The 26,975-nt window shown below is 45.8% G+C and overlaps 9 protein-coding genes across 9 annotated transcripts; 4 read left to right on the top strand and 5 right to left on the bottom strand.

Moving 5' to 3' along the window:
* Nucleotides 1–1,072: 1,072 nt before the first annotated feature.
* CCOS01_04281 (uncharacterized protein) lies at nt 1,073–2,320 on the bottom strand (the record flags this gene model as incomplete). The annotated part of the gene is made up of 1 exon (XM_060452463.1): nt 1,073–2,320. One exon carries the CDS (start codon nt 2,318–2,320, stop codon nt 1,073–1,075), a length of 1,248 nt encoding a protein of 415 aa, XP_060316421.1.
* A 784-nt stretch (nt 2,321–3,104) lies between these two features.
* Nucleotides 3,105–4,886, bottom strand: CCOS01_04282 (oxidoreductase molybdopterin binding domain-containing protein; the record flags this gene model as incomplete). Its single annotated transcript, XM_060452464.1, has 2 exons — nt 3,105–4,581; nt 4,684–4,886. 2 exons carry the CDS (start codon nt 4,884–4,886, stop codon nt 3,105–3,107), a joined length of 1,680 nt encoding a protein of 559 aa, XP_060316422.1.
* A 4,975-nt stretch (nt 4,887–9,861) lies between these two features.
* On the bottom strand, nt 9,862–10,243 carry CCOS01_04283 (3-carboxymuconate cyclase; the record flags this gene model as incomplete). Its single annotated transcript, XM_060452465.1, has 2 exons — nt 9,862–10,122; nt 10,181–10,243. The coding sequence occupies 2 exons, from the start codon at nt 10,241–10,243 to the stop codon at nt 9,862–9,864; spliced, it is 324 nt and encodes a 107-aa protein (XP_060316423.1).
* Nucleotides 10,244–12,964: 2,721 nt separating this feature from the next.
* Nucleotides 12,965–14,552, top strand: CCOS01_04284 (FAD binding domain-containing protein; the record flags this gene model as incomplete). The annotated part of the gene is made up of 4 exons (XM_060452466.1): nt 12,965–13,423; nt 13,501–13,928; nt 13,984–14,192; nt 14,278–14,552. 4 exons carry the CDS (start codon nt 12,965–12,967, stop codon nt 14,550–14,552), a joined length of 1,371 nt encoding a protein of 456 aa, XP_060316424.1.
* Nucleotides 14,553–14,688: 136 nt separating this feature from the next.
* CCOS01_04285 (uncharacterized protein) lies at nt 14,689–15,045 on the bottom strand (the record flags this gene model as incomplete). The annotated part of the gene is made up of 1 exon (XM_060452467.1): nt 14,689–15,045. One exon carries the CDS (start codon nt 15,043–15,045, stop codon nt 14,689–14,691), a length of 357 nt encoding a protein of 118 aa, XP_060316425.1.
* A 727-nt stretch (nt 15,046–15,772) lies between these two features.
* On the top strand, nt 15,773–17,347 carry CCOS01_04286 (methyltransferase domain-containing protein; the record flags this gene model as incomplete). The annotated part of the gene is made up of 9 exons (XM_060452468.1): nt 15,773–15,877; nt 15,932–15,955; nt 16,022–16,115; nt 16,190–16,231; nt 16,289–16,443; nt 16,506–16,543; nt 16,595–16,732; nt 16,785–17,204; nt 17,287–17,347. The coding sequence occupies 9 exons, from the start codon at nt 15,773–15,775 to the stop codon at nt 17,345–17,347; spliced, it is 1,077 nt and encodes a 358-aa protein (XP_060316426.1).
* An 824-nt stretch (nt 17,348–18,171) lies between these two features.
* On the top strand, nt 18,172–19,654 carry CCOS01_04287 (methyltransferase domain-containing protein; the record flags this gene model as incomplete). The annotated part of the gene is made up of 9 exons (XM_060452469.1): nt 18,172–18,225; nt 18,287–18,316; nt 18,385–18,469; nt 18,517–18,558; nt 18,612–18,766; nt 18,828–18,865; nt 18,923–19,020; nt 19,171–19,549; nt 19,618–19,654. 9 exons carry the CDS (start codon nt 18,172–18,174, stop codon nt 19,652–19,654), a joined length of 918 nt encoding a protein of 305 aa, XP_060316427.1.
* A 1,046-nt stretch (nt 19,655–20,700) lies between these two features.
* On the top strand, nt 20,701–22,302 carry CCOS01_04288 (uncharacterized protein; the record flags this gene model as incomplete). The annotated part of the gene is made up of 3 exons (XM_060452470.1): nt 20,701–20,986; nt 21,051–21,652; nt 21,709–22,302. The coding sequence occupies 3 exons, from the start codon at nt 20,701–20,703 to the stop codon at nt 22,300–22,302; spliced, it is 1,482 nt and encodes a 493-aa protein (XP_060316428.1).
* A 501-nt stretch (nt 22,303–22,803) lies between these two features.
* CCOS01_04289 (uncharacterized protein) lies at nt 22,804–24,080 on the bottom strand (the record flags this gene model as incomplete). The annotated part of the gene is made up of 2 exons (XM_060452471.1): nt 22,804–23,246; nt 23,309–24,080. 2 exons carry the CDS (start codon nt 24,078–24,080, stop codon nt 22,804–22,806), a joined length of 1,215 nt encoding a protein of 404 aa, XP_060316429.1.
* Between the last annotated feature and the right edge of the window lie 2,895 nt (nt 24,081–26,975).

Here is a 26,975-nt window from a genome sequence, read left to right on the forward strand (position 1 = left end):
CAACGTCTGTCAACGCTTCTGCGGTACCGAAAGTGGAGACCTGGACTCGTTGCCTGCCTTGAGATCTTCTGTTTCAGGCGATCAGAGACTTCAGACGCATCAGTGCCAAGGGGCGAAATCTCAGACACCATCACCATGCGGCCCTAGCCACCCTCGCGCATTTGTCTGGTTGGCAGGAAATCATTGCATAGAGCGTCCATAAAAGCGGGGATGATTTACGTATTGGCAAGCAATCATCTCACATCGTTCCCTCCTGTGTAGGGTAGGATGATCTACCTCGCCATTCGGAGTTCGGCCTACGGCGCCGTGAAGTCCTCGACCGATTTTGAGGTGAGATGACTCGACTCTCGTCCATGGCCATGGTGGATGGATTCTCCAAAGTTGCCTAGCTTTCGGACGACCGGACGATTCCATCACCAAATTACTCTCGTTATCAACGACAAAATGTGAGTCTTTCCATTCTCAGGCCTGATTCGATGCGAGCAAGCTGTTTACACATAGACTCTAACTTGCTTGATGTTTTGATACTTGCTGCCAGTTCCCTTTACTTCAGTCATGATAATTTATTGTTCCTTCATGACCGTCGACGATCAAACAGTGTCGGAGGCGACTTATCATGAACTTTATCAGTTGTTATCATGCAATGGCATGCAACCACTCGTTTCTGGCTCCGTCTTCAGTCCGAACGCACCGGCCGAACTCTTCATCGGTAGTCTCTCCAAGAGAAACCCAACTTTGTTTCTTCCCCGAAAGATGAACTTGATCCCATTTTATGCGCCTGAAGTTTGGGATGCTCTCAATATGCAGCATACGAAACGTTTCTTATCAACATTGTGTGATGAACTGCCGTTCATGCTTCCATGACATGCACTGAATCGCCGAAACATGCCCCGGTGCTAACCTGTCACGTCTGCTGCGTTTCTTCTTCCTTCTCTCGGCCTACATATTTGGACCTCTGACGTTTGACAGCACTTGGCAGTGGAGACCTCAACACACCACGACTTTTCAGCGCTCTCAGTCTCGACATTCCCATGCATCCTACGCGTCCATTCGACTTATCAATCATTATCTCTCATGATACATCGATTCGGATTGTGTAATCATCGCCGTCTTGCTCCATCACCGTCACCGTCACACCCAGATCTGTCGAGGTGTATGCGCTTGCGCCCCCGCCATTCAAGCTCAACGGCGCGTTGTCAAGTTCATCGTTGATGCAAGAAGTCGTTCCCCAGCCGGGATTCCCATCAAGGACTCGGATCGGACCCTCGCCAGTACTAAGATCCGTCGCTACAGTATAGAGCAAGACGCCAGTCGTACATGAGTTGAGGTTGTTGCCCTCCCTCGACCTCACCTCGGCCACCAGCGCCATCGTCGCATTGTGCTTCACGACCACGGCTTTGATGCCGTCCATAGTCTCGAGTGGCGTGAGCTTATGCGTAGTTGATGAAGCTATGTTGCTGCCGTTGGGGGGAGCCGCCGAGGTAACGACGCACTCGATTTGATCGTCCGCAAGCCAGCCTAACCTCCACTTGTTCCATGCGAAGTAATCCGGGCTGGAAGCCCCCACGTTGGCCATCATATCCCAGTTGCCGGCGTATATACCCGTATAGCCCGTCGGTGTAGGGTATAGATCCGGCAAGCAGAAGGTATGGCCCGTCTCGTGATTCACCGCCTTGTAACCCCACCAATCGAACGTGTCAATGCCCATTGTGACAGCCTTTCTCGCAATGTAGTTCACATTCTTGGTATATGCGCCACCAGTGAGAGCTGCAGATAGCTCAATACCTGTCGCGTTTCTGGTCGGAATGACGTAGAAGATATCAGTCAGAGGGCCCTCAGTGCTATTGACCTTGGGGACCGGCGTGTTAGCGACAGCTAGCCACTGCTCCAGCGCGTCTTGAACGTAGGCATAGTGAGCTTGCTGCGATAAAGGTCTGACGAAGTTGTATTCGGCTGCGTTCTTAGGCATGCGGTAAAATCGGCTCGTGTCTGCGGTGATGTTCAGCGACAGCTGGCCGTACGATGATGTGTTGAACCATTGCTGGGCTTGAGGTATCAGAAGGTCGTAGACTTCTTGCGGAGAAGCTTCTGAGGCAGTCTGGTCCGGAAAGTCGATAAAGATGAGGATCGCGTTGACGATGCCCTTGCTGGGAGCGCAATCGTACTTGTAGCCAAACCCAGAGCTGAAGAAGACGTCGTTTGTCGCTGGCAATTTGCAAGATGAGATGTCGGCTCTTCGGTTAATCGATAAACTTGAGGCGAGTGTGGTGGTGGCGAGCAGAATAACCCATCGAAACCACCAACTGCTTATGGCTCTCATCTCGTAAAATTCCGAGCTGTGTGATAGAGGCGTCAAGTATGAATAGATCACGTAAAGAATCAGAGCGACTTGAAATTCCCATGCTTATAATATGGGAATGTGCGTTCTTAATTACTCAAGATCGACATCCATCGCGGAGCAGCCCGCGTGAGCCAAGACACCATTTAACTTCTATGTAAAGTGCTTTTAAATATTGGTGGATCAGCCGCCGTTGAATACGAGATGAGCTTCCGTTCGCCCCAGCCCAAGGAATTTTACTCCACTTAGCTAAAGACGATCGCAAAGATATGCTTGCTGGATATCCTTGCCTTCCGTCAGCTCCGATTCATCAACTTACCTTATGTATCGGTCGGAAACCCTGATGCTGGGGAAATGGTTCTAAGATTCGGCAGCCCCCATGCGACAAAGCTATAAACAATGACCTATTTCCTATAGCTTTATGAGTATCCATGGCTTGCAAATGAATGTTTTCTTTGTCTACGATTTCGGGTGTCATAGTAGTTGTATTTTTTGTTGACAGTGTCTGATGGCTGTAGAGGGGATTGAGATTTGCACGTAATGACATGGTTTACTAGAACCGCGAGAGACGCCAGCAGAAAACACCGCATGGCTGACTTGGAGTGGCGATCACCCAGGCGTCATTGTCATTATTGTCAATAGGTAGCTACTCGCCATTGGAATACTTCTTACGATCAAAATCCGCATAATCATACATGTACTTCAAACTTCTGCACCGCATGATGTCCGACTTTAGAGAGAATTGGATTGACTCTCCAATCAACTATTAATCCTCAGCGTCCCGTGGATCATGCCGCTTCCAGTACTCCTCGTACTCATTCCAAGACTGAGACGGGAAAGCCAGAGGCACAGTGATCGGAGCAAATGGAATGCCCTTTTCCGAAAATTCTCGCAGACGCGCTTGAGTGTTTGGCCGGGTGTTGTTCACACTGTAAACCGAAATTCTGTGACAAGAACTGGTCACATGTAAGCCCCAGTTCCATGCGGTGCGTACGTCGGGTGGTTGAGTGTTGAGAGAATTGTCCCAGCAGCGACAGACGATCTCAATCCAGCCTTCGACATCGCATGGAAGCTCTATCTCCCAAGTTCTCCAGGTCCACTTGCGCTTCCTCGAGAGATTTTCGACTGGCACAGTGTACCAGCTGAACCCGCCGTCGGCAGAGAGCTCAACCCGTTCTGGCCAGCGACCACCACCCGAGTAGGCCCATCCCTTGCAGCGAATTTTGCCGTTGTGTATGACAACCTGCTTGGTCCAAGGCGACATAATGGCAGAACTGACTGGCATCTCCTGGATCTGTATGCCGTCCGTCATCTTGAGGTTATGCTTGCCGACTTGCTGAGGGAAGTAGAGGTACTCTTGGCTTTGAACAGGCGCACGTGTAGGGCTCTTGATAGCCTTGATGCGGTAGAGCCACTTGACGCTTCGTGCTCCAATGTAACCGAAGACGATGATGCGAAGGGGGTATCCATGAATGCGGGGGAGAACGTCGCCGTTCATCTCCCACGCCAGCATAACCTCGTTTGCCCTCACCTTGGACCAAGGAACACTGACAAGGTAGTTCATGGTCTTGTCATCTTTGAAGTAGGTGTCCGCACCGTAGAACTCAAGATGTTTGGCCCCCTCAATGAGTCCACCACAAGACTTAATGACTTTTTTGAGGCTAATACCAACGTACTTGGCAGTCCCAATCGCGCCTTCGGCCCATGGGGCCTGAGGCACCTCGTCGCCTTGGCCGGGGTACTTGAGAATCTGTTCAATACGACGGGTTCCAGAGCATTGCATCGTAACAGTCTTTTCCATCCGAGGAAACTTAGATTCGTCCATGAGATCATCCAAGGTGAAAGATCTCGGGTTGGCAACAAGCCCGTCCATCACGAAACTGTAGTGCTCTTTATCAATAATCGGGATGCCGCCGTGGTTTCGGACGAAGTGGAGGGGGTTAGGTGTGATCTCCTTGTCGGTCACGAGTCGCTTGGGAGGTTCGCCATTGTAAGGAAACTGAAGAAGATGGAGCATGTCGGCATGTTTTTCCTTGAGGACGATGTCCCACGAGTCGTCGGGGATACGAGAAAGAGCGCCACCAACCGCCTTGTGCCACATTTTCCAATGGGTACCAGGCAGAACAGGATTACTCGCTGGGATAGGGCCGAGCTGGAACTCCGGGTTGGGAGGAAACGTCTGTGACGTCAATATCTTGTGCGCTGCCGCCTTCTTCTCAGGATAGTTTTCCCACTCTACAAAGCTATTTAGTTCGGCGTTGTTAGCTATCGAGTGTAGCATCTTGTCATTTGCAGTTGACGGAAGTTGTATCTAGTGGAAGTCATCGACATCATAATTCACTCACCCGGTCCAGCCCTCCCGCTCTTCAGCGAAGAGCCTATCTGGATCGCCTACCCCTCTGATGGCGGCTGCATCTTTTGTGAGCTCACCAAATATTTGAGGGGGAAGAGCCTTGGTCTGGGGCCCCGTCATGTCAAGGACAGGAAGCTCAGCCCCGGCTAAGCCCTGCTCGATCTTCCATTCATCGGGCCTGTTAGTAGTCTTCATCATGACTGGTGCTCTGTGGTCGAGTTGTTCTGGAGTAGGAAGACACTTCGAGGACAGAGATCAACCTTTCTTGAGATCTTTTACGCAGTATAAGAGGGGCCTTGGGAGTGCCGCGGTATTCGTACTGGGTCTTTAGCTTGAACATCTCCTTGCGTACTTTTCATCATGTGCTGAGCAGATAGAGTTTACGGATTCGTGACCAAGGTACCCAAACTGCGTGCTAAAAAGACATCCAAGCTCTAGACCTTTGTCTCCTTGTATCTGTATCGACATAGCCAATGATGACTGTCAGTCATTACACAGAGTGCAATTTGGCCGCATTGACCAGGGCGTAACTCGAAACCCTGCTACGGCGCAAGAAAGATTTGTCTTCCGTCTCCAAAGCTAATTTATGAGACGATACTGAGGATAAAATCCGACTGGACGCAGCTGGTCAAACATACTTCTGAGCCAGGCGGGAGTCCTAGCGTGCAACTTCGGCATTGGCCTAGCTATTACGCTACGCACTGATGGAGGGGGTCCTAGCATGTTCTCACTCTTGGGAGTAACGGTCTCCCAAACCTTATCAGGACCGAGACAGTGAGCACCGCAGCAGCACTTGTATCACAAGCCGGTTATTCGAGCGAGGGGGGTGTCATGACGATCGAGCTGAGAGTGTTGCGGGGTTGATGTGTACAGCAATGACAGGAAGCATCTTATTTGCGAAAGAGCATTGCTACATCAGTTAGAGGCGGTCGTTGAATTTGGGCATTCTCGGTACACCCAGCAGTACTTCATAATGAAAACTTGAAGCGATGTAAAGTTCGTTAAGGAATTAAGGAATATTAAAGCCTGGACAAGACTGGGGGTAGTATTTGGGCTGGCAAGCTACTCTATAAATGCTAACAAAGCGACCTTCTACTAATAAGTCGACCCACCCCCTTTTAGCTACCCCCCCCTTTTAGCCACCCCATTTCTCCATCCCAGCTACCGTATTAAAACCCTACCTATAATTTTCAAACTACTATAATAATTATAAAAATCGTTTAAATATAATTTTTTTTTATATATTTATTTATTAATAACGTATATAATAAGCGAGTAAAATAGATAAGTAAGTAAAATACGAAATCGTAACTACAACGTAAATATATTTAAAAAGTACCGCTAATAGTTTTATATTAATTTAAACTACTTAATATCCTCTTTTTTAAATATTTCTTTAGTAATTTAATATATTTACGTATTATAATTAGTATTCCTATAAACGCTATATTATTATTAACCCGTTTTAATCCTTAGTTAATAACTATTATTTTAACGCGTTTTCTCTTTAATTTAAGTCGTCGCCTCTCTTTATAACTAAAAATCTTCCTTATTAATTATTATAAAACTTCCTCCTTATTTAAAACGTATTTTTTTAGCCCTCTTACGTTAGTTAAATAAGTTATTCTCTTTTTAAAAAATCTAATTTTCTAACTTTAATAAAGTAATTTTATATATAAATCTTCGTACCCCTTTTAATAAATACTTAATAGCTTCGATAATTAAAGTTAAAGAACTATTTTAATAACGGGTAATTCGATTTTTAATAAGTTATAATTATAATAATACTTTTATTAAGTTATTTAATATTTAAGAAGTCTAAGCTAGGGGTATTATTAAAAGGGATCTTAGAAGCGTCGGAGTATATAATTTTATATCTAGCTTAAATAGTATACTCTCTATATTTAAAAGCATAAGCCCGGCTCTTTTAAATCTTCTTTAAATATTTTTTTTTATAATCGCTTTTATAAATATTTTATAAAACGTAAGGAAGAAGTCCTCTTTTATAATATAAGTATTACCCCGTTATATCTTTTTCTTAATTTCTTAGCTATATACTGTTTTTAAAAGCTTAAAATATTTAATATCTAAGGGCTATAGTAAATAAAATAAATAAACTAGTATATAAAGGGTAACGATATTATTCTTTTTATAATATAACTTAAAATCTATAAAATAATAATTTTTATATTCGTTAATAATAAGGAGGTAATATTAACTTTTTATATATAGTTTTATATACTATTTAAAATATTTTACTTAATCTAGGCCTTTCTTATTTATTATTTATCCGTTTTTAAATATTATAATAACCTAATTACGTAGTAAACCGGATTCCGTATACTAAGTAAAGAGGTAATATTTATTTATAATAATAATATATAATAGGATACTATAGCCCGACGAGCTAATAGCCTAGATAATTATAACCTATTTACGATTACTAAGCTATATTATTTTCGTATTTAAATACCTTTTTATACTTATAACGACTATTCTAAATATAATCTAGCTTATTATAAAACTAATCTCGTCGAAGTTATAAATATCGGACTTTATAATACCGTATTTCGTAATTATATTTATTACGAAGTAAAATTACGCGTTTATTATATCTAGATCTTCGTATTAAGCCCTTTTATAATTATACTTATAAAAAAATCGTATTCGGAGCTATAATTAACGCTTAATAAAGTTAAAAACCTAGCGCTTTTTAATAAGGGGCGCGTCGTAGTTAATAAATAATTAATTAGCTATATTTTCTATATTACTAATACGGAAAGGAAACGATTAGGAATTTAGATTAAAAATATACTTAACTAGCTTCTCTTTTTTAAATAATATTAAATTTTATAAATTAGGGGTAGTATTATAATATAATTATATTCCCTTAAGTCTATAAATAAACGTAACATAGCTAACTAAATAGATCTTAGCTATAGCCCGAGTACTTAAATAAAAGTTATTTTAAATAGCTTAGAGAGTAAGCTAAACCTAAGACTCTTTACTTAAGTATACTATAATATATTATAAAAAAAAAGTACCCGGTTGCGTTAGAGTATTATAGTTATAATTTTATATTTTACTTACTTATCTATTTTACTCGCTTATTATATACGTTATATAATAGTTTTATATATTAAAAATAAAATTATTTAGGCTCTTAAGGCTATTAAAAGAGGTTTCTTAGTTAATTAAGCTTTAATTAAGTTCGGAGTTTTAAAATTAACTTTTTATAATTATAAAAGAGGTTATTAAACGAGGGTAATAGTATTTATAAATTTCTAAAGGCTTCTTTTATAATAAAAAAACTAGCTAGTTTAATAAGTTCGTATTTAGTATAATTTAGGTATTATATTAATTTATAAATAGTTTAGAAAATTTACTAAGCGAGTTCTAAGATCCTAAAGGGATATAAATCTTTTTAAAAAGAAATAAATAAACGTTTTTTTAAGGAAGAACTTATTAATTAAGGTTTAGAGAAGTTATATTATTAATTTAAAGTATTTAAATAGGGCTATTATTAATATAATTAAGTTATAGTTTAAATTACTTAATATACTAAAAATTAATAATATTAAATAGGTTAATAAATATAATATAAATAAAACTAATATCCTAGAGAGTAAGGGATTTAATAGCTTAGTTTTAGGTATAATAAAAATTATAATAGTATAAAAAAAAGAGCTTAGTTCGCATACTTAAGTATTTATAATTAAATATATTTTTATTAATAATTAAGCTATTAAACTACTAATTATATATAAAAAAAAGTTAATATAATAGTAGTAATTTTTTTTTAAACTTAACTTTTATATTAGTTAGGAGTTTATAATAATAAATAATAGTTAGATAACTAATAAGACTACCCTTAAATAGTTAAAAATAATATTTTTATTATAAATTAAGACCCCCCCTTTAAGGGGCTTAGTATATTTAATAAGCTTTAACTATTAATTCTAAATAGTTATAAAAGTTATATAATAATAGAATTTATATAAAAATACTATAAAAATAACGTTTACTTACTATTCTTATTATTATATACTTCTTATATTTTTTAGTTATTAAATATAGCTATTTTTAAACTTATTAAGTTTAAATATAAAAAAGAGCTTAATAAAGAGGATATAATAAATAATTTTATTATTATTAAAAAGCGGTACTTCTTAAGCTATTATTAAAAAGCTCGTTTAGTAAGTTTAATATTATTAAATATATAAAATAAATAAAAAATAACTAGACTATATCCCCCTAATATAACTAGACTACTTATTAATTTAATAGTCCTATTTAACCTAATTATACTAATTAAAAAGACCGTAAATACTAAGTAAGTAATTAATAATATTAAAAAAGCTATTAACTAGGTATTAGTAGCGTTTATTATTAACTAATTAACTTTTAAAAAGGCTAGCGAGCTCTGCGATTAATTAAAGTTATTTATAAAGCTTAGTTTAGATTATAATACTTAACGACTATTATTTAAAAAAATAAAAAAAGTATTTAGTAAATAAGCTTCTTATTTAGTAATATTTTAATATTATATTCGAGTTTTAAAAGCTAAAGTTAACTAATTAAGGCTATAAAAAAAGAAGAGTATATTAATAAACTTAAATATTAAGTTTATAAATATTTAAGATATATAAAGAGCTTAAGAGGACTTTAGTAACTATTTAATTAGTTCTAATTAACTTATAGGGGTCGAATTACTTAGGGAGAATAATAACTATATTATTATAATAATAGAAGATAGTTAATTAATTAAGTATAGTTAGTGGTAATGTTTTAATATTATATTTAATAGGGTGGCTAAAAGGGGGGGGTGGCTAAAAGGGGGTGGGTCGACTCAGTGAATTGGCCATCGTTGGATTCGGATTATGAAATATAATGATACATCTATAGGCAATATCATCAAGTTAAACTCTGGCACATCAAACAGAGACCTTAAAGTCCTGTTGCCTTAAACCCTAGTCCGGTGAAGTTCAATGTGCAGTATTTCATTCCCTCACAATACATCGTGATGGGAAAAGCATACAACTTATACAACACATGTACAAATACTTCATTCTGATATCTTGTTGGAAACTTGTCAATTCTACCCATCCCATCCTGCAGTCACAACCTCACCCACGTTATCGATATGTGCGATTATAGACCCTCCCTGTTTCTATATCCTCTTCATGATTGCTACACAAGTCGTAGTCTGCAAGCTCATAGCAACCGAATCCCCTTTCATATTCAGCTTGAAATGTCTCGGCCATGATCCGCCTGCGGGATCCAGCTGTACGAAAGACAACGTGCCTTTGTTCATCAGCTCGAAGACAGCGAGAGAGTCGGAAGGCTCTGTAGTCTGATTAATTGGGGTTGGACTCGGTATCCGAAACGTTAAATCGTTGCGATTAGAAGCGATGATGAATTTGTTGTCCGGCTGTAATGTCTCAAGTTAGCTTGATAGATTGTCGAAGAAAAAACAAGTGGTTCATCACGGAAACTTCTATCTCTGCTGCAATACCACTGGGTGCTGCCAGAAATGAGCCGTATGAGCTCATGATGCCAATTTTGCCTGGCGAATATGTGACCTGGAATGACGTTATAGTGCTGCCGAGATCTGCTATGAAATGAAAGAACAGGGAGTTCCCTCAGGTGAACTTCGCAGCCAGTGCTCCAAACCCGCCATGACGTGGACTTGAACCCGAAGGACACGGTATGTGGTCTTTCTGGGTAAAGATATTTGTGACCTTTCGAAAGAGCAATTTCGAAGAAGGTCGGGACCAAGATCCAACACATCAATACTCCCCAGTCGGGTTCAAGAGTGCATCATGAGTGTGCAGAACGCTATCCCCGGGCTTTGATCCTGTTGGCGATGTGTATGTACACTCGAATCTGGAGCAAGCTAAATTGGCCGTTAGAGGGCCCGTTTCGTGTCGCATACTCAGCTCCCAGCCATCAATGCGTGCGTCAGAATTCTTAGTGTCTCGAGTAGACAACTAAAGTACTCCACAGCCTACAAGTGACTAGCGAACATTCCTCTCTTCTGTTTAGGTAGCACAGCACATCATGAGGCTTGTCGACTTCTGGTGGTACTGCCTGTGGACCGAACGAGTTTGTGACGTATGTTTGTCCTCGAATTTATAGAACGAAGGTAAAGGAATTTACTCTTGGGATAAATATGTGGTGGCCGTACTCGTAAGACAGCTTCAAAGAAGTTAGGGCGCACATCATTTGCTCCCGAGAAAAGCTTGACACGCAGGGCATCGTGACGACAGAAAAAATGAGATATCTCGCGATCATCCTGTTGATAGTATATTCTCTTTGATATGTTTCAGCTCCTGAGTGTTTCATTCTTTCCGATACGGTCTCAAAGGACTTGAGCCGTGATAACATTGTGCCGGCTCTCCGAGCTTGCCGTCCTCTTCTTCAGATCTAAGCTCCTACCAATTGATGTGAGAGGAACGATTTTCTGGTGAAGGTGAACCTTGAATAGGTACTTGGCAATGTGTTTGGAATCCTTGTCTGGCGTTCATTCTCTGCACTACCTATTCTGACACTCTGAATCGAATCAGTCATTCATGAGATATCAAGACTCGCTTACACCAGCTTACCTTTCCTGGTCCCCTATCGATAGTACAGACGCTATGGCAGAGCTTCTGTGCAAGTCGTTCTGGTTACTAAAGTGTGTGAGTGCTACCCTCTACGTCTCGGCGCAATACCGTTTAATGATTGTTAGTGGGTGAGATTCACCTGCTCAATCGCATGATTGGCCATACCAGCCCATTCGTCCTAACTCCTGCTGGCGGTCTCGTTGAGGCGTCCTAATTCCGGCACGTCAGCAGGTTGCATATGAGATAGTTCCACTTAAACACTAGCCCCGATCATGTTTAGCTTCCCTGGTCCAGTTCAGCCACCACCAACGTCGTAGAACCGAACAATGACCGGACTACCCTGAGCTTCTTCTGTGGTATCAAGTTTTCAAAGGATCAGTCTTGAGTGCTTCCAGGGTATCCAGTTCCAAATTGCATCACGTCATTAGACAAATGAGAAATCTCTTCGGCGACCGATAACGTAGTTGCTAATCACGGCCTGGGTCTTAGCCCTATCCTCAGTAAGGTAAGTCGTTGAGAACTGGTTCCAAGCCAATGCGGGCGAGGGGTTTCATGCAGCCTGCTGACACTCTCGAACTCTGGCAACAAACGCGTTAAGGAGGCCCACGAAAAGCCATGGTACCAAGCTTCTGGTCCGATCCCCTCCCATTCAGTTCTAGGTTTGACCAACTTGGTCGCACTTATTCAGAAATCCCGAATGTCAATCTCATGGCTGGACACACAATGAAAGTAAGATACGTGTGGATTCCGCTATATTATCAAGATTCATCTCGTCCGTGTGAAAGAGGAGACACTCTTCAGCGCACAAGCCTAATAGTATCTACTTAAATGCCATCTACGGGAGGAGCCGCACGATGGAGCATTGCGCTAAAACGTGATCTACATCCGCCCCCTGTTCTCGTCCTGGATTTCACTGTGTTCTTTGTGCGGTGTCGTCTTCTGCATCGTCATGCATCCAGTCACTTTTGAGATGAGCTCCTGAACGGAGCTTCTTGGCAGGCCGCGCGGATACGACTTCGGACTTGACCCATTCGTGCAAGTATCTGGCGCTGACATTTAGCAAGCCACTTATGGATGCCTGTCCGGAGTACGTTGAATCAGATGCTGGATCGCTCGTAGAAATAGGCAGTTCAAGAGCATTTTCCTTAGTGTCAACTCAAAAGTCCGTGGATTGCGCGGGGTCCGCTTTACTGAACTGATCCTGCATGACAACAGTCTTTTTTGTCCCTCGCATATATGGAATGGGTCCCGACTTGAGTGATCACCATACGGCTGTTACCAGCTTCTTGCCTAAAGCAGCAGCTCGGTGTGGTTTGCTACGGCCCCATGTTTGCTGGTGAACAAGGACCACCGATACCAGCAGGCCTCCGAAGCCACGGAATCAGCCCAGTAACTGCGTCTAAACATTAATAAATGCAGCGACGATCCTCCAAAGTAAACTGAGTATTTCCCACACTCATTTCATTCATCGTTCAGACTGAGAGTTCTCATCCAGAAACCGTTACCATGGCAATCGGGTATATCCTTGGCCTCCTTGCCCAGACACGATTGGGTTTCGCGTCCAAAACCTCCATAAGTTCGGGTTGCAGCCAAGCAGTAGGACACTCTTAGACTCATGAGCCCTCTCAAAAGCTTCTGGACTAATCGGCCAGCTAGTGCTCTCAACTCATGGTGGAATTCGGCTCCGCCGTCCATCTAGGTAACAACGATTCCTCCTTCGCGATATGGGACATGAAGCAGCAGGAAGTTGTTCCCGCCTGCCGTGTAGAGCCAACCACCGCTTCTCAGGTCTCGAGAGTCGTCGCGATCACTGTGGATAATTGGTGCCGCTTCGCGATCAAGGGCGGCGGACACATGACGAACCTGGATGCCTCCAACTCAGTCGGCGGTATCACGATCGACTTGCACCTTATGGATCACATTGAGATCTCAGGAGACCGCACCAAAGCTAATCTTGGTCCTGGTCATGTTCTTCGCGACGCTTACTTGGCACTGGAGAAGCACAATCTTACGATGGTAGGCGGAAGAACTGCAGATGTTGGACTCCCGGGATTCACGATCGGTGGTGGACTCTCTGATCTCGGACCGCAATATGGATTAGCCGTGGATAACGTTTGGGAGTACCAAGTAAGCACCTCGACTTGATGAAGTTCCCAGGTTTTGGTACCTCATGGAAAGCTCTGAGCTAACTCACACTGCCACAGCTCGTGCTGCCCAATGCCACCATTGTCAATGTGTCGGAGACCGTCCACCCGGACCTTTACTTTGCTTTGCGAGGAGGTGGCAACAACTTTGGCATCATAACTAACTTTCGCTCGCGGCTCGTACCGCAAGGACAGAAATGGGGTGGTGCAAGGACCTATCATATCAACTTCACCGATCAGCTGGTCGATCAGTCTTATCAACTCGCGACCAACTTGGCTACTGACACATACATGTCCTTCTGGACTCGCAACTCTTACGATGTTGCCAATGACCGATTTAGCATAAGTGTTTCGCAAGCGTACTATGAACCTGTCGTTGAACCTCCTGTCTTCACTGAGCTGAACAAGATTCCATATGAGACGAGTAATCTTCGAGTTGATTGGATGAGCAACCACAGTCTGGATAGCGTTTCCCCGCATGGACTACGGTAAGCCGATTTCCAAGGCCCGAGCCTGTTCAAAGATGTTCTAACTGGATGATAGCCGCGTTTATGCTTCTATCACGTTCCGGCCCTCCCGTGTTCTGTACAAACAATTGATCAAGATCTACTCGGAAGAGGTTGTGGGTGTCAAGACCACTCCAGGTCTTTCATCGTCGCTTGTTGTTCAGGCCTTGCACAAGAACGCCATCGATGCCATGAAAGTTCGGGGAGGAAACGCTCTTGGCGTCGAGTCTGATGGGCCACTGATGAGTATGCTTCCTCGCTATTGTCCCCTTCATTCAAATGCCCTATCTGGCAATTGAATCACTTGCTAATTGTCTTTACTGCCAAAAAGTTGCCCTTCTCACTCTTGGATGGTCTAACTCGGGGGATGATGCGGCCATGTATGCCTACGCCGACCGCATCATTAACCGAGGCAAGGCAGAAGCCGAGTCAATGGACCTGCTGCATCCATGGTTGTACATCAACTATGCGAACCATAACCAAGATCCGTTCACAGGTTATGGCGAGAAGAACAAGAAGAGACTCCAAGAAATCCAGAAATCGATTGACCCGAGGGGCATTTTCACCTCCCAGGGCCTGGTTAGGGGATCCTTCAAGCTTAACTGAGCTTAACTCTAGACGTCCAAGTTTCTTCGCGGAGGCTCCACCGGTTTTCACCTGTTCGAGGATCTTCTACTATTAAGACAAGTATCTAGGATAGCTAATTACACTCAACAGAAACCTCAACATGGATTTCTCAAAACTAGTATATCAATATGTTGACAGCGCTGCGACTGATCGAAGTTACCAATCTGAAGTGAAAGTTCTCTTTCACTCTCAATGAACAGGGCAAGGGGGGGGAGGGGTCATCTGTTTTGTCAAGCTGATAGGAGTATGGACTACAGAGTACATCACTGATGAAAGAGCCACGCTCAACATTGGCCGCACGCGGAAGCGAGGTGCCGAGCGCCCAGAAAATGAAGTGGATCTTCGCGGACTCGGGCGACGCTCCGGAGGGATGCCTGACAGCAAAGCGATTTTCCTCAACGCTCTGCAGATAAGCCCCTGCCTCATTATCCATGCTGTGGTTCCAGTCCACCAATGCTTCTTGTTCTAGCATGATTTCCCGAACTTCCCAACCGGACTTGGAGCTGTGGTGATGGGGCTTTATGTGACAGTCTGGGATTTGACTGCATTTATGTGTAAACCTAGCATAATTAATCACTATGTTCACTATGTTCCCCCAGTCTCTCCTTCAATTCGCAATGGGATACCCAAAAAATGATGTGGCTTATGCAACGGGACATACCCGCGAGTGGGCCATACCCGCAGGTTTCTGAGAGTGGGAAGATATTTCCGGACAACCAACTCCTTGCCGTTATCTGGGGGCGCATTGTTTGCTTCAGTCGAATCCGCCAAAGTCACGCGGCTTCATCAATTATGCATGCTCCTGCACGAGCCGTAAAAGCCCCCTGCTGATCCTATTCACAGTCTGGTTGCTTATGCATATTACCGTGTATTGCCGTATGAGCCTAGAAAGCTCTCGGCGAGTATCGTGCTCCTTATTCGTCTGGCTTCAAGGATGATTTGCCTATTTTGATGTTCCCATCTAGATGTGGATCGTAAGCGTATCAATCCCTGCCTGTAGTCACAAACATGCACAACAGATGAGATGAGGGTTCGGCAGCTCAGTCTACCTTGCTTTGTAGTTAAGGGCCGGTCTCCCACCGATTGCTCGCTCGAGCTGTTTCGAAGTCAACCTTCTCAAAACACCAGACATTACTAGCTCTCGTACTAGGACTTTTGCGACATTTGGGATTGTATTGCCACTATCAGACCGTTTTGCAATGTGTGTTGACAACAATGCTGGCGCAGGCCAGACAACGGCACAATCTAATTCACAGCCCAATAATCTCGCAGACCAGGAGGTCATCATCGAAGCTGATGAAGAGGTATTTGCCCATATTGATCCCGATACCCGTCGTGTTTCTAACATCAATGCTTAGGACGACGCGTCCGAAACTGGAGCAGTAAGTTTGGATCTCTCACGTGCAATTAAGCATCTTTGAAATCTGACTTCGCACGCCACCTTGTAGCTAAGCATAGCATCGTCGAGCACAAGCGTCACTAGCTCGATTCTTGACTACCGCATCGAAAATGGTAGAACGTATCACAAGTACAAGGACGGAAGTGAGTAAACAATTCTGGATGTAGTGACCTGGGTTGCCTTAGAAAGTGATCTGACTAGCATTAATCAAACGTAGAGTACAATTTGCCCAATGACGAAAGGGAGAACGAAAGACTTGGTGGGTGTCTTCTGAGATACTGTGACACCCTGATGAATATTTTGACTGACTTCTCAGATCTGCAACACACGCTGTTCCTGCTTACATTCTACGACAAGCTTGGCAATGCTCCTCCGAATGACCCAGGATCAAAGGCTGGAAGGGTCCTTGATGTCGGCACGGGTAGTGGTATCTGGGCAATTGACTATGGTGATGAACATCCTGAGGCTGAGGTGCGTTGTCAATCATCCCAAGTGATATAGGATTGGGCCTAGCTTCTCTGACGACATTGTAGGTCCGTGGCATAGATCTATCTGCTGCGCAACCGATGTTGTGAGTTGCTTCTGCTTATACAGATCTCGCCCATGCTGACTGATAAATCAGTACTCCGCCCAACGTGAGATTCGAAATTGATGATCTCGAGGAGCCCTGGACATTCTCGCAGCCATTCGATTACATCCACAGTCGAATGATGAACTCATCTGTCAACAATTGGAAGGAATACATCGACAAGTGCTTCAAGTATTGTCTCCTTGCTCATTTCCAGATGTCAATGGACTGACCTAGGTAATAGGAACCTCACGCCGGGTGGCTGGTTAGAGTTGAACGAGATTGACATTGCTCCCCTTTCAGACGACGGTACATTGAAACCCGAACACTCGATTTCGCGCACTGTGGGCTTGCTTCAAGAAGCTTCAGAAGTGTTCGGCCGTGCTTACCAAGATGTCAAGCAACTGAAGTTCATGTTGATAGAGGCTGGCTTCACTGATGTGACCATGCAACATTTCAAATGGCCTACTAACCCCTGGCCGAAGGAGGCAAGGCACAAGGAACTTGGGGCCTGGAACAACCAAAACCTCGCACAAGGCTGGGAGGCAATTTGCATGGCGCCGCTAACCAGAGCATTGGAATGGACTAGAGAAGAAGTCATTGTACTGATGGCAGAGAATCGCAAAGACTTTGCGGATCGCAACATCCATGCCTACTTCTCAATGTGAGTTCAGTCTCGACAAGTAGAAACCTCCGCTGTCTTCTATATGGAGCATATAGCTAACGACCCTGATTCCCTACTTTAGCTGGTCAATTTATGGCAAGAAGCCGGAAGAATCTGAAGAGACATCGCCTGATAATGCTTGACTTAGCATAACCTTGCTAGTTTCGGCACAAACCAGCCATACATCACCGTAGGGGTCCATGTTCTATCCTATCTACGACTTCGATCTTCTATATTCCGCAACTCAGTCAGAAGTCACATGCAAACTTGATCCTGGTACACTTGCGCGTTGGAACTCTTGTCTGCACAGAAGACAATGCTCGAGACGGCATATGTCACTAGGATATTTGTTCGGTCTACCGAATGAGACTTGAAAGTACGGCTGCCAGCAGAACCCAATTCGAGATTAACATCAAAAGGTTGCAACTCAAGAATGATTTGATATCTTGTTTTTTTCTACAAGTTGCATTCCCCACAAAATTGAAGCCCTCAGTAGGCATGACATGCTAAAGATTTAACCAGAGGGAAGCAGGCCGCGACTATCGTGCGACTGTATGCTCACGCCACCCAACATGGAGGATATGTGGGCTTTCACAGGGCTCAAATGTTTGCTTTCTGTGCCGCACGCTAGCCACCGCTTAATCAAATATGCTCCTCATGTACCAGGATTATTTCGCCAATGCCTGTTCGAATCCAAGAGTGGCCAACCAACAGAGATAACAAGGTAGTTGGACGACGACCTTGAGCCAACACGCAGTACGCACTCGTCTCCAGTCAAAAAGAGGGGTAAGTTATGTCCCCAAAAATCTGGCATCAGGCCGTTCTGCATGTCTCCTTCCTACTTTCGATTGCGCAGATATGAGACCGTAGTCTGTGAAGTCAGCAGTTTTGACTTAATGCACTCGGGGATTCAACGACTACTGTAACCAACAGCTTCTGAATCCCGGGTGGGGAAAGAGAGCACAACATGTCCCACAACATAAAATCCACTTTCGCATCCGCCAGCATTGTGGCTGACGAGGTGAGTGGTCTCCGAGTTCGATGGACCAAGGCATGCATATTGACTGAACACTCTGGCTTAGTGCATATATGACACTGCATCACAAAGCGATGTGAGTACATGTACCGATGCGACACATCGGGATTAAGCGATTGGAGCTGGCTGATGAAGTGACTTCAGGAGTCAGGACAGGGCCGCGTCGCAGCCTCGATACTCGAATCCAGAGTAGAGAATGGAAGAACGTATCACAAATATAAGGACGGGAGTATGAGCGATCTACCATTTGCGCCTGTTGGTGTGCTAATTGATTAGAGTACTGGGCACCCAACGATGAGCGAGAGAAAGAAAGACTCGGTACTATGATGACGCTCTCCCTGTTTATCAATCTCGGCTGACAGGAGAATCAGATCTGGTGCACAATCTTTACCTCTTGACTTTCGACAATAATCTCGGAACTGCGCCGCCTAACCAACTGGACTCGGGCGTCAGACGTGTGCTCGATGTGGGTACGGGGACGGGGATATGGGCGATTGAGTTTGGCGAGGACCATCCCGAGGCCGATGTTAGCAAAGAAAATTTACCATCTTCCTTATTAGTTGCAGAGATTCTGATATTCATTACAGGTTTTGGGAATTGATTTGTCGGCTTCTCAGCCCGAATTGTAAGAACTGTAGGATGGACTTTGCCCGGCAAGCTTCTGACAAGCCTTATGTTCTAGCGTCCCACCCAACGTTCTGTTCGAGATTGATGATATCGAGGAACCATGGACATTTACGAAACCCTTCGACTATATTCACAGCAGAATGATGAAGGGTAGTATTAGAGATTGGAGAACATTTCTCCAGAGATGTTTCAAGTTGGTTCTCTCTAGTTTGCTCACCCCTGTCACGACTTCAACCGTTAAATAACAGCTCGGTGTGCATAGTAATCTCAGCCCTGGTGGTCATCTCGAGCTGAATGATATAGACTTCTTCCCTCGCTCGGACGATAACAGCATCCCGGAAGGCAGTAAGCTCATGAAGGCTTTTGAGCTCTGCTTCGAAGCACTCGAAGTTCTTGGCTCCCCGTTCGAAGAATTCGGGCGGTTTGAGACTCTTCTCGCAGAGGTTGGCTTTCAAGACATCCAGGTCCATCGCTTCAAGTGGCCTACAAACACGTGGCCCAAGCACAAGAAATACAAGTTATTAGGCGAGTGGAACCATGAAAACCTGTCACCCAACCTAGACGGGCTCCTCATGGCACCATTAACGAGAGCTCTAAACATGAAGCCAGCCGAGGTTTATGTCTACGCCATGGAGGCTCGTAGGGAACTCGCCGATAGAACTATTCATGCCTACTTCGATGTGTAAGACTGAACATTGTTCCTGATTTCACTCTGATTTGTTGCATATTCTCTAACTTACCACTCTACAGCTGGTCAATCCATGGACAGAAGCCCATGTGGTGCTGAGATCAGGCAAGCCTCTACTTTGCCAATATGAGATTCTCATGACACTTTCACTCTTCGGATCACATTATGACTCCAGTATCTGTAAACGCTTCCAATGATGGAAGCCTCAGCTTCAAAGCATCATGTAAAGGCGAATATGTCTATGGCGGTATGAGTTGAGTAGAGTTATCGCGGCTGAGCGCGAACTATATCGAGCTTCCACGGCCGGTAGTACTGAGTGACCAATCACTTTGGGAAAGGTCGTCGTGTGTTGCAAAGGCGCCTAAATTCAGTTCGTCAAGTGACAAAATGCCTGATTGTCACTAGGGTGTATCAATACAAGAATGGAACGACCGAAAATCGGTTCAGGACCCCGGTGGATAGATCTGCTGGTCATTTTTAGCCCGGATCAGAAGATGGAAGGTCTAGACTATAATATGATGCAAATGCAAATGCGATTTTCCAACTTTATTATGTTCATTTGGAACAAACATTGTCATGCCATCGGGGCCGGGCCGGTAGATTCAAGTGGTCGGAACCCGCCGGGCCGGTTGACCCACATCCTATGGGGCCGGGCCGGCCGAGCAGTGAGGGAAATCCCGCGCCTCCCCGCGCACATCATGGAACAGAAAGGCAACCTGAAGTAAGTATGACTAACAAAATGGAGCCGAGGATAGTTCTCAATTGATTAATCCTATTTGCACTCACATAGTGCCGGGTGTGGGAGACCTATTTCATCTGCGGGGTTATATACAAGCTCCCCTCCGTACTTCCGAGGCACTCACTAGCGCCAATATCTACTGCATGAGCCTCGGTGGATTTGATGCACGACCGGCAGCCGGATCGCCGTCGATTCGTGTCCCCGCAATGCTCCGAAGCTCGGTTATGACCGCTACGAGAATGGGGTGATCCAAGGAACCCAAGAAACATGACCAAAGACGGCGAGATATATAAAATAAGTTCCCGTGTTGTAGAGTCTTAAACCAGCTATTCCACTTTTCTTCCTCCCTCCCAATAGATCGCACACGGCCAGAAATAAGTGCACATCACATCACTGAAGGCACAAAATGACAGGCGTCTTCGCAAAGCTCCAGGACAAGAGCCTGCTGGTTTCTTCCGGTCTCGTCGCCGGCGAGTGGAAGAATGGTCAGGATGGCAAGACTTTCCCAGTCTACGAACCGTCAAGCGCGACGGTCCTTCAAGAATGCGCCAACTTGAGCCGGCAAGACTTCGTCGATGCCATCGAGAGCGCTAAGCAGGGGTCAGCCAAGTTCCATGAGTCAACAACAGCAAAGGAGCGAGGCGCCCTGCTTAGAAAGTGGTTCGACTTGGTCATTGCCAACGCTGACGATCGTGAGTGGATTCGCAACATTAGATGACTACCTGCTAAGGAATTGCCAAACTAATGCCCTCTCAGTGGCCCTGATCCTATCTTTGGAGAATGGCAAGACCTTTGCCGAGGCCAGAGGCGAGGTCGTATACGCTGCTTCTTTCATCTCTTGGTTCGCTGAGGAAGCGACACGGTCATACGGCGATACTATCCCCTCATCCTACGCCAACACCACCGTCTTGACCTTCAAGGAGCCCGTAGGTGTCTGCGGAATCATCACCCCTTGGAACTTCCCAGCAGCCATGATCACCCGCAAGATTGCCCCAGCTTTCGCCGCGGGATGCTCAGTCATCATCAAGCCACCAAGCGAAACCCCTTTCAGTGCACTGGCTCTGGCCAAGTTGGCGCTCGCTGCTGGAATTCCGTCAGATATCATCCACGTGGTGCCTACCAAAGATAGAGAGGCGTCGATGGAGCTTGCCAACAACCCCATTGTGAAGAAGCTTAGTTTCACTGGGTCAACTGGGGTCGGTAAGATGCTTACTAAGGCTGCGGCGGGTACGATGAAGCGCGTGAGCATGGAGTTGGGCGGAAATGCCCCGTTCATCGTCTTTGATGATGCGGATATCGATCAAGCTGTCGAGGGTGCTTTGATTTGCAAGTTCAGGTGTTCCGGACAGACATGTGTGGTAAGTCTCTCCAAAGGTAATGATATCATTAAAGTCGGATTAACAGATATCCTCAGTGCGCAAACAGATTGCTCGTCCACGAGGCGGTCAAGGACCAATTCATCGAGAAGCTCGTAGCCCGCGTAAAGCAGTACAAGCTCGGTCGAGGAATTGACGAGGGCGTCACACAAGGCCCCCTCGTCAACGCCGCCGCCGTCCAAAAGGTCGACGCCCACGTACAAGACGCGCTGAAGAAGGGTGCCGTCCTTCACACGGGCGGTAAGGCACCAGAGGGGCTCAAGGGGTACTTCTACGAGCCTACAGTGATCAGCGGAGTCACAACCGACATGGAGGTCGCACATGACGAGACCTTTGGCCCGCTGGCGGCTATCTTCTCCTTCAAGACGGAGGCAGAGGCCGTGGAGCTGGCGAATGCTACAGAGTACGGCCTTGCGGGCTACTTCTTCAGCAAAGACATCTCCCGAGTCATGCGTGTAGCGAGACGATTGGAGTGCGGCATGCTGGGCGTCAACACCGGTCTCATCAGCGCGGCGGAGGCACCGTTTGGTGGTGTGAAGGAGAGTGGACTTGGCCGGGAGGGCAGCAAGTATGGACTGGCAGAGTACCAGAACATCAAGTCTGTTACGATTGGCAACCTTGGCTTCAACTGAAGAGTCATGGCATGTTGGCTTCTGATAGTGGGCAAATCTGGGGTTTAGGGCTGGGCGTTTACTCTGATGACATAGTCTGCGGGATGGTGTATTGGCACAAAACAAAAATTTCGAGGTTTTGATTCAAGTGTTTATCCCATCTTTACGCCGTTTTGATACAGCATGATGACGTCCGTGAACACATTGTTCCACCCCGCGCTGATCTCTCAATGCACAGACGAAGCTAGAATCAGCCTACCCCGTGCTCAACTGTTGCCACGCATGTTTTTCTGATTTGACTTGGTTGAAAAGTTCTAATTAGACTCTTTGCGAGTAATTAAAAGAGATGGGGTAATAAAATCTAATCTTCCTGAATGATTTCATACAGTCTCCCGTAACTCTGCCCAAAACTCCAGACTGAACCGTTCCCAAACCATGCACCCTCCCAGAAATACCCCAGAAACAACAATCCCTATCCCAATATTCCATTTCCATTACACACCGATGATGCAACCGACCTTTTTATCCAGCCATGACAACTCCGGTCTTGCTAGCTTGCTTTTCCAGATATCTCCGATGCTCCGGTTGAATGACAACCAACTCCGTTTTTGTTACGCCGGCGGCAACTGCGCCCTTCGCCAGCTCCTCTTCTATCCTCTTCAAACATTGGTTTGCTGGAGATGGCTTGTGCACTGTCAAGAGCTTGACGGCGCCAATGGCCTTCTCCAACGATTCCACATTTCCTCTGTACGATTCACAAGGGCTCGGGAGGGTGATGTCGACCTTTCCCTTGGCGAGAGATCTCACTAGTGACCCGAGAAGCATGCTGTTGCACTCCTCGGCGTCTGGTGAGCTGTGGTAGTATCCTTTCATGTATCTGCATCCGTCTTTGAGACATCGGTAAAGGAGGACGAAGTGGTCCAAGTAGGCCGAGACCAATGTTTGGCGGTGCTTGGCGATGGTTTCTGTTGACTGTCGTGTTAGCGATTTGACGACCTGACTGAGTTGATCGGCGGAGCAAACTTACCGAAGACTTCCGGGGGCCGAAGGTAGACAATCTTTTCGAGAGGAAAATTGTATCCCTCTGGCCCAGGCTTCCAGATGCGTGCCAAGTGTCCAAATACGATCCTTCCTTGGAGGTCAATCATTGACTCGTAGGTGATTTTCTTGTACATTGTCTCAAAGACTTCCGTGTCTCCCAGCTCCCAAGCAACGCATAGCAGATGCGCATTGTCGGTCTGGTGCTTGACGCCCTGCATCCACGAGCGCGCCCATGGGCGAACGATGACGGTCATGTCGTACTTCTCCGTGATTGTGAGGACGTTGTAGAGACGCATCAATGGTAGCTTCTCCGGGACGAGGTTGAAGTGGCCATGAACGATGTTTAGTACGATTTCCATTGCTTCTGGTGAGTCTTCGGGCAGGTCGACGGCCCACTCTCCAGCACCCTCTACCGGACGAGCCTCAAGGAAGCGACCAAATAGCATGGCCTTCAGCACAGGAGAGCTTCGACCAAGGGCCCTTGAGCAGACGACGAAATCTTGTGGGTGTTCTTCAACGTCGCCGCCGACGGAGAGTCTCAGGTCGCCGCTGTCATCGAGATAAATGGTCGGCGCTGAAATCAACTGAGCCACTTCTTCTGTTGGCTCCGTCACTTCTGTGATCTCAGTCACCGATTCCGTGACCACCATGGTGGAAGAAGCCATCTTGCTAGCGATGACAGCTCCATCGAGGGTATGATAGGGCAAGGAGAAGGACGCGCCCCCGAAGAGGCTGTTGGCCGGAGCTGTTGAACACATCGTGAACTGGCTATACGAGCATCTGAGGTTTCGTCCAAAAGTTCTGCTCACAACAGACTTCGTGAGAACATAAGAGCGGCGGGATCACGTTCAGTTTATCATTACTTGACGGATGCGCGAGATCTAGGGTATCACACACTCGACGAACGGACCGGGATGTCGTCGCTTCGGCAGAGGCATAAAGGGGACCGCAGATCACAACGTTGATGCTCCGATGACATGACTAGTCTTTGTTCGGGAATCGGTCCCCTCTTTTTTCTAACTTTAGGCGAGAGATGGGGGGACGGCGCAAGTTTTTGGGACGAAAGGTTTCTTAAACAATGCGTTATACCTGTTGGTGCCAATGACCGTTTGCTGCCCGACCAGGTGAGATACTCACGGGGCATGGACCCGTTGAGTCTCAAGGCATGTACATAAATGACAGTAATTAGGAAGGGAAATACATGTTATGGAAAGCAAGGAAAGCAAGCTGCCCTCTCACAAACGGCGGTGCTCCAGCGCGGGTGCAACCCTGGGAGCCTTGGAAAATCGTAATATTGTCGCTTTCAAGAAAATCCGGGTTCTTTGTGAGATGCAAACAAGGAACACGGTGGAACGGAGGTCGGAACAAGCAAGATGTTGAAAAGCAGGGCAGAAAAACGGCGTTCGGACCCTTGCTCGGCCAGGATGGTGGCCCCTTTGGTTCCCGTTACGCCAGGGCGGTTATGTGGGTGTTGTGGTCCCTTGCTTCCGTACCACACTGCAAACAAAAGAGGCCTGGCGATGAAACCCCGGGCGGCTATCCTGACTCGGGAGCCCTGGTGTTATTGCAACGACTCTTGCGACGAAGAGGCATAGCTTGCTGTGCGAGGTCGGTTTGGCAGCACGAGCCGATGTGAGACCCTTTTAGACCTCTGCTATACCGGATTGCAAAACGTGGTTGTCGTCATTGCACGTTTCCCGGCAAACCCTAACCGTACTGAACTTTTTGATATGTCACCCCCTTCTTGACTGGAGTTGAGTCCGAGGTTTCCTAGCCCTTGAATCGTCAACAACAGAAGTACAAGATTTCTTTTGCGCCGACTCAGATGTCCACCCGCAAAATGACTTCGGTCCCTGAGCCTGGGCTACCCTGGATGAGTTTCCATATAGAAATCTTATGAACTTGAAAGTTGGAATATCTGGGAACGGGTTTACCCCCGCAACCCCCGCCTTCAGGGTCCTACACACCACAATGGGAATCGTATCATTTCCTACTTGAGCCGGTAGGGTACCCCTCCATCTGCAAGCTGTCCCAATTGAACTCCGAGCTCCCCTGCGCAAGTGCCGTCCGTCTCCAACCGGGTCTCCAAGGCACGCGACACTAAAGAATTGCGACCGCAAGCTTGGCTTTTAGCGTCGTTCGGGCGGAGGACCCGAATTTTTGAAAGTAGCGTGATATTCCGGTGAGAGTTGATGACCTGAGAATGCGACCTTCCCTACTGGACAGCATTGAAGCCAAGTTTTCTACATCGCCTTCTTTTTTGGCTTTGATAATCTCGGTGAGCCGGCTCGGAATCAAGGCAGCACCAGTGTTCCCTGTCTATTATGTCCCGGTCAGCATGACTGATCTCTTGCGTCTCCACAAATGTGCACGACATTCTTCGTTTCCACATGATTAAGGCTGTGTATTGTGCACTAGGAGGTCCCGATGTGGAGATGACCCTGGAAGTCAAGAGACGGAAGAGGGGCCTAAGGGGAAGACGTCCACTTATACAGCTCTCCTCTTTTCTCGTATGGTAAACTTGGCAGAGAGGCGCTGGAGATTCGGTAGATGCTTTTTCTTGGTGGATCATAACAGCTTCTGCTCCCTCCTTTGTTTTGACGCGCTCCAATGCGCCAGGATCGTCTGGTCTCACATTCAACGTCCATTTACACTGTTTATGTTGTAATCTGAGGCACCGAGCGCCTCGGACCGACGGGTTCAAGAAAGAGAGTTGGATGTCGAGTCGAGTCGCGCATACCTTACTCACGACGTGCATTTGAGCAGCTCTCATAAAGCACAAGGGCGGCTATTGATACGCCTTCCTTGATTATGTGGACCTCTGTAGGTACTAGATGACCTGTAGTGCTCAAGAAACTGTGTAGTACGCCGATGTGAATGCGCATGTCAGGTTTCGAATTCGTCGTGTCACAATTTGAAGTACGACTTAAAACTCAGGAAGAAGGCATCGAGAGTATGACGGTTACAACCCTACATGGTCAGCTTTTGGTCGAGAATGTAAAGGTGCATGCGAACTGCTACAGATGCAGATGTCTTGATGGTGATAAAACACTCTGTCGTGAGTCAGAGTAGACTAATAGTCGGCTTGTCCATGCTGGCAGCAGAAGTCCCATGCACCTAAGTGTTCATCGTGAGGATTCCATATCAGATGGCGTGACCCCGATGCAGCACCGGGCACAGCAGGACACTTGTGGCTCTAATATCACATCTCATTATTCTTCATGGTGTCTGGAGTCTAATGCCCAAATATACTTTGTTCTGCTACCTGCAAAACACAAGGCTGGACTTTCCCCAGTAGGTACCCAGGTATTACTCACCAGTCCCGACTTAAACTACCTTCATGCATCCAATCATATGGTGCATCCGATCGATAATTCCACTTAGCCTCACACTTTTGGGGGTGTAGCAACCCTGGGTAATCATCTTTGACAGCTTAAAGAAACGGCGTTTACCTGCTTCGTGCTATGCCAGCAATCGACGGCAACTCGCAGGATAGCGAGGACCACGCAGCTGTTTGCAATCACTCTGAGCCAGTACATTTCCGTGCTTCCATCTCAATGACGTCTGATGTGGCACTGAGACCAGCAACTTGTCTCATCAATAAGATACCTAGCTATTCTTACCCTCCTCTCTTGGATGATCTGTTGGGTTGG

The sequence above is a fragment of the Colletotrichum costaricense genome (genome assembly GCF_030867565.1).
Source record: "Colletotrichum costaricense strain IMI 309622 chromosome Unknown Scaffold_4.1, whole genome shotgun sequence".
Classification (NCBI taxonomy): domain Eukaryota; kingdom Fungi; phylum Ascomycota; class Sordariomycetes; order Glomerellales; family Glomerellaceae; genus Colletotrichum; species Colletotrichum costaricense.